Below are 18,640 nucleotides of genomic sequence, written 5' to 3'. Positions count from 1 at the left end.
AGGGACAATGATGAGGAAGTAAAGTCTGTTATGTTTTCAAAAAACATCAATGAAATGGTACATGTTTTAATCGGAATGGTACTCTGTTTTTTATGAAATTGTACTCTTTTTGATGAAATGGTACATGTTTTTATCGAAATGGTACTTTGATTAACGAAATGGTACTTTTTTTTAATGAAATGGTACTCTTTTATAAATAAATGGTACATATTTGGCATTGTGATGTGTTTGCTAACACATCACAGCATGCCGCCTCGCCAACCTCGGACAATGATAGAGGAAGAAGTATAATCAATATCTGATATGTATTATATCACCCAATAAACGACAAAATAGGGATAAGATAAACGCTAAAGGACAAAATCATTTTTTTTTTAAAATGGCATCCGTTTTTGGAAAATGGCATTGATTTTTGAAAAATGACATCCATTTTTCCAAAATGGCATCTGTTCTTTGAAAAATAGCACTTGCTTTCATTTTTATCTTATCTCTATTTTGTCGTTTAGAAAGGTGATATGTATCTTGAAATACATATCAGATATTGGCCTCTCCGCCCTCAATGATAGAGTGACCCTAAGGGTTGGTAACCCTTTCAATATTGAATTTTGATTGGTTACACATGCATTGAAACTTTACATACAACACTTTCTTTCTCCAATTAATTATGCTTATATATTATTTTATGTTATATGTATCTCAAGAGTTGCCAACCCTTAAGGTCATTTAGGTCAACCAAACATTTTCCGTTTATAAGTTACAAGGTCTAATTCCAAATTTGATTCTTATACGGAGTAGTTTTCTTTGTGTGCACATTGTGTGAACATAGGACGAGTAAATAAAGAAACAAAATGTCTTGCGCGCACAAGGTGTACAATAAATTTATTGTACACCAATATAACTTTTACTCATTTTCTTGTAACTTTAACCTAATTTTGATTAACTTTTATATTAGTAAAAAAAAGTTGATAGATAAACATTTTAAATGGTTATATGATTAATTTTATACATTTATTAGTGATTTTGAAGAAATAAGTTTTATTAAAAATGAAAAAAAATTCACTAAAAAATAGATAACTTTTACATATATAAGCTTGACTTTTAAGCATTTTGAGTTAACTTTTACTCTAGTGTACAATATTTATTGTACAACCTTTGTAAATAAGAATTTGTGATAAAAGAAAACCAAATGTACGATGTAGTAAGCCGAATGTTAGTGAAGAAAGAATAAACTACTCCGTGCAAAGGATAGGATAACAGTCCGAATTACGATGAGTCGTACAATATTACAGCTACAATCAAAGGAAGTACGGAGTATATATTCACATTCCAAACTCAAGACTAATGCAATTGCCATCTAACTAAATCATCAAAAAAAGAGCTAGTCATATAATTAAGTTGATCCATTAATATCCATATCCATCATTATGATCCTCTTCAAAAATCATGTAGTGTTTCCTCCTTGCTTTTGCTTCTCTATCGGCCTGCATTGCGACAAAAATGTTCAATTTTGATGGTAAATTGAATGGCAACTAACATTTCACTATGAACGCACGGAGATTCGGAGTTAACTACTCCGTATATATAAATGATGTTTTGAGTTAGTGGTTAAGACTCAATGCTTGTGTACGATATGTCACATGTTTGAAATATTCAAATCTTCCCTCTCCTTTATAAGTTGTATTGCCTCATTCGCATTAACAGATGCGGAAAACCCCATAAAATGAGACCAAAACAGAAAACTCTTGTCCAGAATAACCCGTGATGGGGCGTTGTAATAGGAGGACTTGACCGATTAAAGACATATTCTAACATTCCCCCCCACCCCCTTATAATTTGTATTGCCCTGAATGATTTAATGTCTCCTTCACACTAACTCCGTTTAACTTTTCCTTAATCGTGTTGTGACCTGTCTCTGAAAACGGATTCTTGAATTCACTCTCAATAGACTTCATTAAAAAAAGTACCCCTTTTTTTTTGAAGAATGATATATATGTAGGCAAGGGGGACTTTTGCATGAAAATGGGAAAAGATGCACAAATGTGCATATGTAACAGAACATGATAACACGTACATACCTTTCTAATGATCCTTTCAAATGCCTCGGTTCCGTTTTGTTCAATGTACTTTTCAGCGGCGTATAGAACATCATCTGGTTTGCTGAATAAATTCTTCTTGGGTATGTACCACATGGTTGAAGTGGTCCTTTGAGGGTTCATATAGAAAGGTCTAATGAAATTCTTATAAACATAAGTTGCTCCATTGAATTGAGGCAGAACCAACCAGCATGTGAAAAATAGCTTAGCGTAACTCCATATGGGAAACCTGTTTAAGATAAAAGTAGTTTTTATTTTGACAAAAGTTTAACTTAGTTATGTTTTATTTAAAGAAGAACCATACTGAATCAACACCTTTTAGGTTATCCAACTTAACTATGCAAGTCTATGTTTGAGTCGCTACCAGATATTTTACAGCTGATGGGGCTCGATCTTGTGACTTGAAGGTGAGTTTCTCACCAACTTATGTTGTTTATTAAGTTAGTTCAGTTCTATCTGACTCTATAGTGCTAGGAATGTACGCACGTGTAAGTAGTTTATGACAAATTTTCCTTCAAGAATACAAAATATGACCCGCGTTACAAAATGAAGTTTGTTGCTTACCATTCAAGGACTTTAGCAAATGAGAGTTCGAAGATGGTGATCAAGGAATATAAGACCCAATAAGTAAGCCATTGTTGATCATCCGATCTTGAACCACTCTCTATGGCTTTAACTGAAGCATATCTAAAACACAATTAGAAAGGGACATTTTCATGTCAGCAGATCATCACAAATCAAGCAATGAGAAATACGTTCCAGTAAAAATCAATTTTAATCCGTACGAACTTGTAGGACAATACATTATTGAATCACAAACAATCAATTTGGATAAGTAGAATATCAATGGACAAAACATTATTGAATCACAAACAATTAATTTGGATAAGTCGTTAGTAATACCAATAAAGTTTAGGTCACCAATGGTTTGTTGGTTCAGTGGTGATTGGGGCTGAATTTGGTAGGGAGAAACCCGTGTTCGATCCCCCGCAACAACAATTGGGAGGGGAATGAAACCTATCCACCCAAAACTTGCCCCGAATCCGAATTAGCCCTAAGGGTTAACCGGGTGCTAACACCAAAAAAAAAAAAAAAAAAAAAAGGTCTAATGATAAGAATAAAGGTTTGTCTATGATAGTCACATGTCGTATCTCCCTTTCCAGATGAGTGTAATGTCCTTAATTATAGCTCATTTTCAATAGAAAAAGTACAAAAGAAAAAACTATCTCTAGCTCATTAGATGTATACTATAGTACTTCGATCTAACTTTATGAAACATTACATATGAGTATTTCAAACCGCTAATAGAATATTTTTTATAAACTTTTTTACAAGGCTATGGCTACACACGCTACACGCTCCTTAAAACATGTTTAATTTGTTTATCAAACACCAATAATTTGATTTTCAATACAATTGTATATTTTCACCATCCTCAACTAAGCTAAGGCTAGACCTGGTTATTGGACAGGGTAGTCCAATGGATATAGGGTTAGGGTTAAGTTAATAGGGCTTTTATTGGGCAGGGCTCTTATTGGACAGGGTCTTTATTGGACAGGGTCATTATAGGGTCAAACTTATACTACAATTAGTTTGAAAATAAAAATAATAATGATACAAAAAATTACATGCATAGCTTCGTATTTACTTGTACTTGCACATGGCTCTTTTGTTTTTCATTTTTCATTGCTCGTTTATTGACCCGCCCAATAATGACCGCTATTGACCCGTGACCCGCCCATTATCGACCCTCTAAAAATGGCCCTTTCAATACCCGACCCTCTTTTGACCCGCACCGACCCTGACCCGCCCCGCCCGATAACCAGGCCTAGCTAAGGCCAAGTATTTGGTCTTCAAACATTTTTTCACAAAGTTGTTTTTCTCTTGACCTGCATCTTTCTCTTCTTTTCTCCCCCCATCCCTCTCATTACTTTTCGTTTTTTAATTATCTCCCCTCAAATCCAATAATTTAGATGTTGTTAACATGCTTTAATTGTCACATATTTTTAAGGTTTTCAATCTTTTGTCAATTGATTTTAGAATGAAAATCGAATTTTAATTTCTCAAAATGAAATCAACCCTATAAAAGCACATACTACTGTAGAACAACTTCAGGTGCATTTGTCGCATGAAGGAAAACATGGAATCGAATAAGTTTCAAGTTTCAACCAATAAAAACCAAATCTTCCACCTAACAACACAAACACATTTATTTTATAATTTTACTTGTAAATTGTAAATTTACAGAAAAATTCCAAGTACACCGAAAACATCACATGTGACACCATAACTCAGTCCATAACTCCATTCCAAGATAATGTGAAGTACTCCGTATAACAAATTAACAACCACTCTAATTAAATTCTAAACAATGTACATAAACATTTTATAGAGTAATATTTTCTTCAAAATCACACCAACAATGTAAATACGTGGTTACACACATCGTACATTTTCTTTTTAATTAGATGGTAAGATAAAATGTTCTGCTAGACAGGAATCTGCGGACTAGAGACACTTAAAGTGGAGGAATTCGAGGACGGAGAGGCGACATGTTGTGATGTGTGAGCAAACACATAACATCGCCAAACATGCACTATTTCTTTTAAAAAAAGTACCATTCATTAAAAAAAAAGTACTACTCCGTATTTTGTTAAATAGAGTACCATTAAGATAAAACATGTACCATTTCCATTTCGATTAAAACAAAGTACCATTTCGATTAAAGCATGTACCATTTCGATTAAAGCATGTACCATTTCATTGAAATTTTTTGCTGTTATGTTTTTACAAAAATATAACAGATCGGAATTTTTACTTCCTCAGAGGAACCTGCTAAAAGTGTCGAACCCAAAATTTTTGGTTGGAAAGTGAAATGTTTTCCACTGGGTCGCATTGCTTAAACAAAGATCGTATATACATTATATGTTATCTTGCTGTATATTTCCTTTCTTGCCAAGTGCCAACACATCTCACATTCTCACCCAACAGTTGAGTAGAAACTAGAAAGAACGAAAACACAGGAAGTTTCAAAGAGAAGAAATAACTTACAAAGGGTAAACCAGAGCAACTAATGGCCTGCAAAACACACAATATAACACCAGATTAAGATCAGAAAAACACTAATCAATTACAAACAAAAATTGAAAACCCTAAAAAATGAAACTTACCCAGCAAGAACATCAAAGTTGGTAACCACAACATAGAGAAAACTTTGGTCATTATTATTAGCAGATCCACGCATTGTTTTCTCTCTGTTTTAATTTGTTTGAGAAATTTAGGAGTGAAGTTTTTTTCAGTGGGAAAATGAAGAAACTTTTGACATAGAGATTCTGTTTTAAAATAATTACTCTACGGAGTACTAGTCAAGGTAATGATCCAAAAAGCAGTGCATTGTGCATAGTAGAAATGTGGAAGGGTGTTATTTTTTTCAAAGGGGTTTCAGAGTGGAGTGGGACATCACCAAAGAAACTTGGAAGAGTGTTGTCCGGAGAAAGCCAAGTTTTTGTGTGTTTTCACGATTACCTAGGCACCGATTTTGCCAATTTTTGTCCTCCTTTTTTGGTGGTGTTCGTGTAATGTGTGTGTGAACACAATGCTCACACTCAAGGTTGGAACCAAGTTCAAATTTAACCTGGAACTTTGGATGTAAGGTGCACCATCTCACATAAAATGAATAATAAAATATGAGAGAGTACACGTACAATTAGATACACCATCTCAATGATCTCGCATAGGATGAGTAAGATATGCATTCGGTGGTGTACATGGACAACTAGGTCACCCTCATGAATACAAATACACAATGTTCACTGCTCAAGGTTGTATACGGAGCATGTTTAGGACAACCCAAATTCTTATATTGACTGTCCTCACCATCAACTGATGGTGAGACCAGTTCACACTTGCGAATTTAGATATGTTACTTCTATACTTTAGACATGTTACTTTTTTATATAATTTTAGAGGAGGTACTTTTTTTAGTTTAGGTATGTTACTTCTATAGTTTATACATGTTACTTTTTTTATACGGGGTAGTTTTAGGGGAGATACCTTCTTAGTTTATGTATGTTACTTCTATAGTTTAGACATGTTACTTTTTTTTATATATATAATTTTAGAGGAAGTACTTTTTTTTAGTTTAGGTATGTTACTTCAATAGTTTATACATGTTACTTTTTTTTTATAGGGAGTAGTTTTAGGGGAGATACCTTCTTAGTTTAGGTATGTTACTTCTATAGTTTAGACATGTTACTTTTATTAAAAATAATTTTAGAGGAGGTACTTTTTTAGTTTAGGTATATAACTTCTATAATTTAGATCTGTTACTTTTTTTTATAGTTTTAGGGGAGGTACGCTATTGGTTTCGCGCTCGTCACACCATCAAGTTGATGGTGTGACTGGTCTCACAGGAGACGCGCTGTTAGGACAATGTTTTTAATCCATTTTCCTTTTGTTTTAAAATTTTATAATTTGTTTTTGCTTATTTGAACTAATTGGCCCTATTCAATTAAATTCGTTGAATTTGAGTATATATCTCCTATTTTCCTAGTTTTAAACCTAGCTTATATGAATTAATTGACTCTTGTCTTAAAAATGTGGTTAGTTTAGGCTCTAGTTAAAACAATTTTAACTTCATTTATAATAGATTGTTTATGCCTTTATGATTATTCTCAGGTCAGATCGGATCAAACATCAACCAAGTTTTCGTGCTAAAAACCACCAATCATGTCGGTCGAGATGGGCCAATATTATAACTAAGATTTAGTTTTGAGCATCTCAAAACCCTGCCATGAAAAAATTTGGACCGAGCACCACAAAAGTACAAAAATTCTGCCCCATCCCGACATTTTTGCGCCGGTCGATGAACCGGAGAACATAAGATCAGGTCTAGATTGCCGGTAGATCAATCTGTCATGGTAAACGAACATATTTTATCGATTGTACGAAGTATAAAACCTACTCCGTATAAATAAAGAAATGTTGATACATACTCCGTAATTTAGACTAGAAGATGGGCTAGACTTATTGACAACAACCGGCCCATGAGGGAACCGCATGGGAATAACTACCAACTAAACAAATTTATCCGTATGTAATTACTATTTGACCATGGACCCATACAATAATAGCATGGATTTATTTATTCATCTTTTCTATTCACATAAGAACTAGTGTTTGTCTTTTTGATCAACTATGTTTGTCATTTCAAGTTGAATCAATCACGTTGTCCAGCACAACAATGTTGTGGGTAGTAAATGTAATTAATGAGCTCTTTGGCCTGTTCGATGAACAGACTGATTATAGGAAGAAGAAAATTGATTATTATTTTTTCTTTTTTTACCCTTACGAAATAAACTAGCATCTAAAAACCCATTTTCTCTATTGACATATCATTTCTTTTTTCATACTTGTATTTAAAAATATTCACCAATGTTAATAGTATAATAAGTCAAACACACAGAAACTGAATAAACTCTTTGAAAGAGTGAAATAAAGTAAGATGAAAAAATAAAATAGAAAAAAAACTTTAGAATTTGAAATTTATATTATTAGAAAGAGACTATGAATTTAATGGTATGGAGACTTGAATTATAGAAATATTAGAAGTTGAGAATTATTTTGAGCAAAGAAATGAGGAATTTATTGAAAAAGGAAGAAAAGTAAGTCATGGAGTAAAACTGTAAAAAGTAAAATAAATCAGAAAAAAAAAGGAGAGAAAAACTGTAGAAATGGGCCCAGCCTAATGGGTCTTGACAACTAAATGTCAAAAGCTAAAAAAATAAAGGACAAACGGGAATCGAACTCGCACCTTTCCTGCGAAGGATTTAACGCTTATCCGCTGAGCCAAGTAAGATTCTTTGAGATTTAGGCAACAGAATAATTACATATTTAAATATGGGGGCCCTTTTGACAAGGGGCCCCTTGTGCGGTCGCCCCGCTCGCACCCCCTCTCCGCCGCCCCTGAATGTAGTAAGGGGAACCATCCTTCAAAGTGCCCTAGTGAGAATTGAACCCACATTTTAGTTGGAATAGGCCAAAGCATTGCTTGTTATTATTGTTCAATTGACAAAGGCAAATACAGAAAATTCAAGTTCACTAAAAAAATCAGCGCGTCTCCTGTGAGACCAGTCACACCATCAACTTGATGGTGTGACGAGCGCGAAACCAATAGTGTACCTCCCCTAAAATTAAAAAAAAAAAAAGTAACAGATCTAAACTATAGAAGTAACATACCTAAACTAAAATGTACCTCCCCTAAAACTATTCCGTATAAAAAAAAAAAGTAACATGTCTAAACTATAGAAGTAACATACCTAAACTAAAAAAGTACCTCATCTAAAATTATATATAAAAAAAAAGTAACATGTCTAAACTATAGAAGTAACATACCTAAACTAAAAAAAATAACTCCTCTAAAATTATTAAAAAAAAAAAGTAACATGTCTAAACTATAGAAGTAACATACCTAAACTAAGAAGGTATTTCCCCTAAAACTACTCCGTATAAAAAAAAGTAACATGTATAAACTATAGAAGTAACATAGCTAAACTAAAAAATGTACTTCGTCTAAAATTATATAAAAAAAAAGTAACATGTCTAAACTATAGAAGTAACATACCTAAACTAAGAAGGTATTTCCCCTAAAACTACTCCATATAAAAAAAGTAACATGTATAAACTATAGAAGTAACATACCTAAACTAAAAAAAGTACCTCCTCTAAAATTATAAAAAAAGTAACATGTCTAAACTATAGAAGTAACATACCTAAATTCTCAAGTGTGAACTGGTCTCACCATCAGTTGATGGCGAGGACAGTCTCATATAAGAATTTGGGTTAAAAAATTGGAGAAGCTTTATTGACAAAAAGAGGAATTCAGCCTCCCATACCTCTTAGGTAGGTGTAAAAAATATGCGGGAAGTTAAACATTTGATGATTAAACTAAAAATAACAACGGCCATGTAAGTATTTCATGGATAATGATGTGAAAATCTTTGTAAAAAATAATACGGATTTTTCATGAAATACCCCCGAACTTTGGCGAAATTCACCAAATGCTTATCGACTTTCAGAAATTCATAAAATACCCCTATTTCAATACTTAATGTACCAAGTACCCTTTAATGACATCATCAACCCTGATTAACCCGATTAGCATTTAATGAACAAATTAACCCCCTTAATCGACCCACCCATCAATTAACCCACTAACCCACCCATTTTTTCCACCCTTTCTTTCTCTCTTCCTTTCCTCCTCACCCCTTCTCTTCCTGACCACCACCACACACACCGCCACTGACACCGAGGAAGAAAGGAAGGGCGAGCAACGGGGGGGGGGGGGGGACTGGGTTATGCCGGCGACGCGTGGCTGGCTAACCCGGATCTACATTCGGTGGGCGAGGCGAACTCAACAACAGAGCGAAATCAGAGGCGAACTCAGCAGCGGCGGGCCGATTGGGTGACCTAGCGAGCATAGACAACGCACTACTGGAGGTTGAGCGATCTGAGTCTTTCAATTCCATTCCCAATTGGGTAAAACGAAATCATATTGCCCATCTAGGCCAGTTAGCACACGATCGAAATCCATGGTATGAAGTTTGAAATTCTCTCTTTACCCAGGCCGGCATCAAGGAGAAGAAAGTTGGGTTTCAAGTGACTCACACGAGTCACTATAACTTTAATTTTGGCTCCTACAACTTGCATTCTGCAATTGAAGGAACTTGATATACTGAAATTGAATTAATTTCAAGCTATGTATGTACATCACTATCGGTACATACACTGTTAATTGCTGGCTCGTGCAAGTTGGTGTCAGTGGCGGTAGCGGTGTGTGGTGGTGGTGGTGGTGAGTGTTAAGTACTATACTTTGAAGTATAAAAAACGAAAATTCAGAAACTAGATTAGGACGAGATAATCTATGTCCTTAGGATAATATTAGCCCCACTATATTGCTGATGGGATTCAAAACTAATTTACCCCCAGGATTCCCTAATCAAATGAACGGATTACAACAAGATCATTCATTCTCATGAACATGTGTTTATTAGAAATATGAATGAAAACGATAATAAACATTAACCTTCTGCCTTAGGTTAAATAGGAAAATAATATGGCAGTTATCAAATAACCGTTTCTGATATTATCCTATTAACTTAAATAATTAATTAATATTTTAATTAATTAAAATATTAATAACTGTAAAAAGATTAATCGTTAAATAAAAAGTGCTAAATCTTGATTAATAATATATAGCCATATTATTAACCAAATACTAGCGCATCCAAGCCCAATGCCCCACTTGGCCCAATGACTCAAGCCACAACATATTTAATAAGTCAAGCACATGGGTATATTTAAAGATATGCAAAAGTTCATATTTCTTCCATGTGGGAGAAAACTCCCACATAACAAAGTGAAGACTATTATATCGATCTAACAGTGAGGAAGAGAAGGGATTAGTGGGTCGATTTTCTGCATTGGTGGACGCCGACTAGAGTGTAGATGTGTTACTTTGGTGGGCATCGACAAAGGTGGAGGTGGAGGAGAAGCATGTCAGAAACATGGCTGCCATGATAGTTGAGGGGGTCAATGAGAGAAGGAAGGGGAAAGAGAAAAGAAAAATAAATGGGTGGGTTAGTGGGTTAATGGGTTAATGGGCGGGTTAGTTATGAGGTTAGACATTAATTGGTTGATTATGGGGTTGATAACGTCATTAGGGGTATTTGGTACATTAAGTATTGAAATAGGCCGGTACTTTATGAATTTCTGAAAGTCGAGGGGCATTTGGTGAATTTCGTCAAAATTCGGGGGTATTTCATGAATAATCCGAAAATAATAATTGTTATATTCAACCAAACAAAAACGTATACAAAGAATACAAGAAGCTATCCAGGACAGAGGAGGGGAGCAGATAACAACCATATATAATTTTCCTCTAAAGTGTAAATAATAAGGCTCAACTCCGATCCTGTATTATTATTACACCATGCATTATACAATGTTTATGCATATAAAGTTAAAGACGTAGTCGGACCACTGAAACACAATTAAAATTAATGAGAAAGAAAGGCAAAGGGAAATCACTCATTCGATCAGGTGGATAGACATGATAAAATAAAACAAGGTGTAAGCTGTATATAACTGTATAACTGTATTGCGTATAGTAAATAGTGGGGGACATAACACACAGACGCACAGCACCTGAAAGCCTGATCACATTAGTCTCATCATGTGTTGTACATGTTGCATTGTTCGTGTCGTCTGTGCATACTTTCCCCTTGTGAATCACACCTCTGCGGACAAATAAGATGCAAATTACAATACAACAAACGAGGGAGATGAATAGAGAAATTCATTATATTAGCCACATTAATAAAGTTATATTTTGTATTAGAGCATGTGTATTAATTGCATGACTATTCATTATTTAGTGAGGAACGAATTAAAAGTCTAAAATGATAATTGAGGCAAATAAAAATGGACATGGGAAGTATAAGACATTCTCATTTCTCAAGAGAGGTATTCGATCTAGCTAAAACAACCCTACTAATAACATTAATTGATGAGTTGCCTGAAAAAGTGAAAAGCATTTGGTATAGAGAGTTATGCATGTCTCTCATACGTGTTGCAAAGATAGATTTTCAGGTAGACGTGCATACGATGAGGTGTTCTGGCATATCATCTTTTGCCAAGTTACCCTCCATGAAAAGCTAATCAAGAGCCTAGCTCATGATTGATAAGGTATAGATTGAATTATTGGATCTTAAATTTCTCTTTTGATGGAGAGTTATTCCAAAAGTTTCAATGTACATGATCGACCTGCATACTTTTACAATCATATATTCATTTATTACATATATTACAAGTTAACACTATATATGTACACGCTGTGATTAAAAAAGAACGGAGGAATTAATAATTAAATGAGACTGGAGTACACACTTTGAATCTAATTTCCTCCGATCCAAGCCTAGCCTCATGATATAATGTACTACAAAAATGAAAAATGTGCGTGGGTTGATTATAATGGTAGTCCCATTTTACATTTAATTAAGTTATCTTGGCCTAGCTTGGTGATGAAAGCATGCATGGACAAGTCATGAGAGCAGGCTATGTTGGATGATGATTCATGAAATCACGAGAGAGAGATATATATATGTAATATGTGCATCATAATATATATATTCAGGTTTTGCAGAGATGATGATTTACATGGAGCATAATACATTGAATCACCTCCCAATAACAACGTACGATTAACTCTTATCGATCTATCTTGAACAAATGCAATAAAAATATTCTTTAAGCTATACTCCCTCCGTCCCGGAATACTCGACCCGGTTTGACCGGCACAGAGTTTAAGGGACTTGAATTGACTTATTTAATTTAATAGGTAGTAGTTGATAGTGGGGTATTATTTTAATGTAGTTAATGGGAAATGTGTGAAGGAGTGAGGTTGGGGGAGAGTATGGGTTGAATTTTTAATTATTTTTTGTATGGAGTATGGGGTAGGTGGGTTAATAGGGGTGGAGTGAGAAATAATATAATATTATTAGAATATTTCCATTTTTAGAAACAGGTCAAGTATTAAGGGACGGCCCGATAAGGAAAACAGGTCAAGTATTTCGGGACGGAGGGAGTATATGATTCCCTAGCTAGCTATATTATGATTTGCATATATACGTACTCTTCCCTTTCTAATTGAAAGATTGGTCCATTTTTCAAATAAGTTTTATTTATCTTCTCAATTACGTAGTACAATTTACAAAAGAACATGGTGTACAATGAGCATGATGGACCAAAAGAATATACTTCGTATATGTCCATAGTCAAAAGAACATTACACTACGACAAAAGAATATGCGATATAACATTTTAATTTTTTGTTATAAAAAATAATACTCCCTCTGTTCCTAATTAAGTGTTCACTTTCCAAAAATAGAATTCCCTTATAAGTGTCCACTTTCCATTTCTAGATTCCACTTTTCCCACTTTTCCACACATTTTCTCACTTTTCTATTAATAATGATTGTTTTTTCTTACACATTCTACACTTTTCAATCCCCACATCCACTTTTATTTGTACTTTATCAATAAACAATTATCTACTTTATCATTTCCCAAAAAAACAATCACAATCATTGTTTTTCTTACACACTTTTTATTTTCCTTAATTACCGTGAATTCCTCTAAAGTTGACACTTAAATAGGAACGGAAAGAGTATATTATTTCACTATTTTTTAAAAATATAAATAAAAAATATATTTAATTTCTTTTCACGTAACTAAATATTATTTTCATTATATACTAGTGTTCTTAAGGTGCAACATGATCCACTTTTAAATTACGTCACTGCACTGCGTCACTTCACCAAATTTTGAATAAAGTGAATTTTGAGTTTTTGATTATGAGACAAACAAAAAGGTACAAAAGAAATACCAAGAGTACAAGCTTATCCAAAGTAATTTTCTTATTTTATTACACTCTTTCGATCGACGATGGAAATTGAATTTGTTGATTGTTGATTACTGACATTCATGCGGAGGAAACCTTGAATTGTTTATACGAGTACTCCGTACTCCGTAGTCCGTACGAACGTAAGATCCGTTGATTAACTATACTCTTGTTGCCGGGTAAAACCTTTCGGCTTTTGGGGAACAATACGATAAGTATATAATGTCAAATCAACATAATATTAGTGCCACAATAAGTTTTTGTCCATTTTCCAAACTTACCCTCGGCTAAATCAGTCACATTCAGAGTATGCAATTCAGGGTTTAGATTAAGCAAAAAAAAGGATTATATTTGGAAAAACCCCATGTCTAATGAAGTTCAACCAAGATTTGTTTTGTCCATAAATGGAATGTTAATTTTTTATTTGGGGGTGGTGGGACCCTTTCAAATATGCAAAATAATGCAATAACGTTTATATTTTGAGACATTTCTAAATTTTCAACCCATATTTAGAGATATAAAAAACAGACCTAATCCAACTAACATCTGACAAAAATCGACATGTTTTGGAAAAAATATTCACACGTTCTATCCGCATGAGCACAATGATCCCGAACAAAATAATTTTTGATAATATTCGAACTGATTATACCCGATCCCTGATCGACCGATGACCTTACACACAATCACTTGCATGTCAATGATTTAATGAAGTGTTTTTACTAATTTTAGAAAAATAAGTCCAGGTAAAAAATAAAAGGCACAAAATATTACTTTAATTTATAAACAACATAACTTCTGATATTTTCAAATAGTTAGGTGTTGAAAACGTACATTTAAATTGATACAGTGAAGGAATTATTATTAATGTTTGGCGAATTAGCAATAAAATAAATTGAGAAATTAAGTATGTGTAATACAAAAGAAAAAAAAGAATTAGCTCGGGATGTGTAAACTATCCGAGCCGAGCTTATAATACTTATATTCAAACTCGAGCCAAGTTGTATTTTTTCGAACTTATTAATCTTTTATGTTCCATTTGCCTAAGACTAATTAATTGATTGATTTAGAATTCGAAACTAAGTTTTTATTATTTCTTTTGATATTTTCATCAATAAAGTACAAATTGTTAATGAATTTTAAGTTGGATGTTTCTATAGTTAAAATGTTTTAATCCACGTACTTATACAATTAATCTTAGGTTACGTTGTCTAGTTCGTCACACTTTATTAGATCTGAATTGGAATTGTTCATGACTCATTAGTCAATTAATTAAGCTCAAATGAAAACCCTTAATCGCCATCATCAAACTTCTAATTCCTTACTACGGAGTAGTAGTAATAACCATCCACCGACGGTGCATCATCACTTCCACCACCAAATCCTTTTTTTTTTAATCCAATGTCAAAAAAAAAAGCCTCCTTTTTGTAATCCAATACAAATTAGAATAAGAGAAACAACAACAATAACAAGTTGTCAGTATTGAAGAGAAAGGAACGGGACATTTTTTAATTGTCTCCTCCAAATCTAATCAATTAATTGATCCTAGATTGTATACATACTTTAAACGATCTTAGTGCTTAATTGCTTTACTTATTCAACTACCAAGTTCTTTTCTTTTAAAATTGATTACAGCTTCTTATTACCTCTACCAACTCCGGTCATGTACTTGAGTCTTATGAGAGTTATGACCACATGTCCGTAAAAATCAGTTATACAGTGAATATTCTCACATATCTATATATCATATCGTGATTGAGTAAATACTCCCTCCGTCCCTTAATACTCGCACCGGTTTGACCGGTGCGAAGTTTAAGACATTTAAATTAGAACTGCCAAGTATACTATTTTTATATTGTAATTATGGAATTAATCAAAAGTAAAGATCAAGATTCAAGAAAAAGTGATTCTCGACTTGTATAGAACTCGATCTACAGTCTACACACAAATTCTCGTAGTCATATAATTCAATTCAATCAATCAAAAATAATAAAAAGTCAAAAACTTACATCAATTAATTAACACAATAATGACCTTCCAACAGTCAAACACAAATTGTTCATGCCTCAACTCAATATATGTTCGGTAATTATTGAAATTTTGATCATCTACAAAATAACATACCTAGCTAGTTTCTAGCTAGAAGCATCTCCATGATCCACATTATTAGACCTTTCTTGTTGTTGTGTGTGGGATCCAATTATCGTACCCGGTACCACACTCCTCATACCATTATTGAACCCGCCAAACATCCCGAATTGACCATCAAATCCGCCACCTCCCACCACCGGATGCCCGGCCAAAAAACCCATTGATGTATTACTATTATTATTATTATTATTATTGCTATTAACAAAATTCATAAAATGTAACCCACTTGCCACTGTGCCGTTTCCACTACTAGTACCCGTAGTAGTGGTAGTATTTGGATAAGCCCACGTTGTTGTAGTACTGTTATTTCCGGAACCCGGCCCGTGACCCGACCCAAGCCCGACATTCAAATTCCGACTCTGATTCAGATTCTGATCCCGATCCTCCTCGTCATCGTCCTCCTCTTCTGGAGGACAGTTGCTATCACGACACGTGTCACCATTATCCCGGCCGCCAGGGTGTAGATTGAGCATTGTGGCGGAGGGAGTAGAGGACAACTCCAACCCACTATTAGGGAACAAATTAATCTGACGGCTAGGATGATGATTACTCAACTGATCACTAGCGGCGTTAATCATCAACATATTGGAAAACCCCATCCAATTTGAAGGACTAACGTAGAAGTTATTATTACCAAAGTAATTATTGTTATAACCAACCGGCCTCGTATGTGAACCGGCGGAAACTGTCGAACCGGACCGACGAACCGAGAGACTAAGAGAAGTAAAATTAGCCGGAATAGTCCCGGTTCCAGTTGCAGCAATAACAGACGGTTCAGCCTGTTGTAAAAGCCACTCAATAGTTTCACCATCAGACCGGTGACCTAACTCCTTGGTCAGCTGAAAAACCCGGGCAGCACACTGAGCCGGCATTCGAATCCTCCTCCCTCGACCGTCCACCTTAGTGTGTCGGTCTTTTGAAGATGTTCGCTTTGGGGCCGGTTTCTTCGGCCCAGAAGGCGAACCACTTTGAAGGGTCGACTGTTCATGATTCTCAGTGAGGTCGAGTTTGTTATTGTTATCGTGTGGGGTGGAAAGAAGGTGTAGTGGGAAGGTGGAGGTATTAGAGTTTTGGTGAAGATCATCTTCCATGGTTTAAACTAGTTGTGATTATTTTAGAAGGAAAAAAAAAAGGAAAAAAGGGGATTAATTTGTGGAATTGTAGACCCTTAAAATTGATGTGTGGGTCTTTTTTTTCCTTCTTTTGTGGGAGGAGAGAGAAAATAAATAGAGAGGATTATGAAGGAGATGGAGAAGTTGAATGATGAATATGTATATGGAGAGATTAATATTGGAGATTTGGAGGGAGAAAGGTAAGGTTGGAAAAATTGAACAGTTTAATTTTTATTTAATTTAATTATTGTATTTTGTTGGAAATTTCTGAGGATTGATCAGTGTGGATTGTGGAGTGAGTAAGTGAGTAGAGAGTGTGGAATAGCTAGTGTTTTCACCTGAACTAGGTTTTGTAGTTAAGCATGTTGCAGCACTGCAGCAGCTATCATGCAATTTGTACAGGTGATCATGGGAATTGGGATTAATTGTTTTTGATTTAAATATTTAATTTATTCTTTTTTTTCTATTTCGGGATGGGCAATAGTTTGAGAAAGCTACTTACCAATTCAAAAAGTACATATCAATCATACCATCATGGAGTTTAGGTTAATTTATAGTGATATTCTAAGAGTTGAAATTATCTAATTTCACACTGAACTTATCAGAAACAAAATTGTCTTATTTTATTTGAACTTATAGAAACTGAAACTTAATTGGGCTTATTGAACTTGATATAGAGTATTGGAACTCATATACCAAATGACCTAGCTATGTGTAGATGGTAAAAATTAGTCTCATATACTCTCGTGTCATTAACTCTTTAATGTCACGTAATTAAAGTTGCATAATAGGCTATTTATTAGCGGAGTTTCTCTTACCACCCTCGGTCCTGCACTCCCAATAAGTCAAATATACAAAGATGACTTGATATACTTCCTCCATTTCATAAATATCACACCATCTTATTTTTTACATTATTTACACTAAACTTTTGGTCGTTTTTTGTGATCCTTCTACTATGTATTTACTTACCCAACAAAAAAGAAGTATATATATGTGACTCATGTAAGTACCTTTTTTCCTTTCCATGTTCATCATCAGCTAAGATGAGTTAGAATGGTTGATCTTTTATTTTCAAAAGAGTAGAGGCTAATCTTGTTTTGTTTCCTAATAAGTACCCTTACATTTAAGGTTTTCATAAAAAAGATTATATATATAAAAAAAGTTAAAAATATACATTAAGACAAAGAAAATAATATACTACCTCCGTTTCAAAAAGATCTTTACGCTTTGAAAAATGTGTCCAAAAATCAAAACTTTGACCATAAATTCTCACTATTATAGTATTATATGTATCAAAAATTATCATAAGATATCTTGTTAGATTCATCTTGAAATGTATTTTATAAATATCAACTTTTTATAATTTTTTGACATACGAAATTGGATATATTAGCGGTCAAACATTGTACCGGAGTCCGTGCAAATAGTAACTGTAAAGATCTTTTTGAAACGGATGTAGTACCTTACAAAGCTACATTTCCTATAACAACGTTTTTAAAAATAAAAAAATATCAATAAAATTTGCAACTAAAGACTGGCGGAAGTATTTCATGGTAGTTGTAGACTTGTAGTTATCATGTCTAACCATTATTATCACTCATACACTAACCTAGTGGCGTCTTCAAGCTTAATAATGCATGCATAGAGAAGAATTCCTAACTTGGACCACCAAACAAGAGCAAGATAGTAGAGTCCACATACATGTACTAGTATAATTAAGAAACTCTTTTGACTATTTAAGATATGATGCTGTTATCATAAATATGTTTAAGGTTTAATTTAGTCAATGGAATGATATCACAATAAATAAACTAGTTAACTTA

The 18,640-nt window shown here is 34.0% G+C and overlaps 2 protein-coding genes across 2 annotated transcripts; both read right to left on the bottom strand.

Annotated features, from left to right (window-relative positions):
* Positions 1-1,210: 1,210 nt before the first annotated feature.
* LOC110806148 (HVA22-like protein a) lies at positions 1,211-5,650 on the bottom strand. Its single transcript, XM_022011783.2, has 5 exons — positions 5,264-5,650; positions 5,145-5,171; positions 2,658-2,780; positions 2,076-2,322; positions 1,211-1,481 (listed from the first exon to the last, which is right to left on the bottom strand). The coding sequence occupies exons 1-5, from the start codon at positions 5,335-5,337 to the stop codon at positions 1,404-1,406; spliced, it is 549 nt and encodes a 182-aa protein (XP_021867475.1). The 5' UTR covers positions 5,338-5,650; the 3' UTR covers positions 1,211-1,403.
* A 9,840-nt stretch (positions 5,651-15,490) lies between these two features.
* On the bottom strand, positions 15,491-17,183 carry LOC110806156 (transcription factor TCP15-like). The gene has a single exon (XM_022011789.2). It carries the CDS (start codon positions 16,791-16,793, stop codon positions 15,687-15,689), a length of 1,107 nt encoding a protein of 368 aa, XP_021867481.2. The 5' UTR covers positions 16,794-17,183; the 3' UTR covers positions 15,491-15,686.
* Between the last annotated feature and the right edge of the window lie 1,457 nt (positions 17,184-18,640).

Source organism: Spinacia oleracea, chromosome 1, assembly GCF_020520425.1.
Source record: "Spinacia oleracea cultivar Varoflay chromosome 1, BTI_SOV_V1, whole genome shotgun sequence".
In the NCBI taxonomy this organism is placed as follows: domain Eukaryota; kingdom Viridiplantae; phylum Streptophyta; class Magnoliopsida; order Caryophyllales; family Amaranthaceae; genus Spinacia; species Spinacia oleracea.
Note: the sequence above shows the minus strand (reverse complement) of the source record. Positions and strands in the feature narration are given on the sequence as shown.

Excerpts from the sequence above, each read along its gene's own strand:
- LOC110806148 (XM_022011783.2), bottom strand. The coding sequence starts at position 5,337 with ATGCGTGGATCTGCTAATAATAATGACCAAAGTTTTCTCTATGTTGTG. Across the intron at positions 2,781-5,144 it reads GTTGCTCTGGTTTACCCTTT|ATATGCTTCAGTTAAAGCCA; the intron begins GTAAGTTATTTC and ends ATTGTGTTTTAG. Across the intron at positions 1,482-2,075 it reads TTGAAAGGATCATTAGAAAG|GCCGATAGAGAAGCAAAAGC; the intron begins GTATGTACGTGT and ends GTCGCAATGCAG.
- LOC110806156 (XM_022011789.2), bottom strand. The coding sequence starts at position 16,793 with ATGGAAGATGATCTTCACCAAAACTCTAATACCTCCACCTTCCCACTA.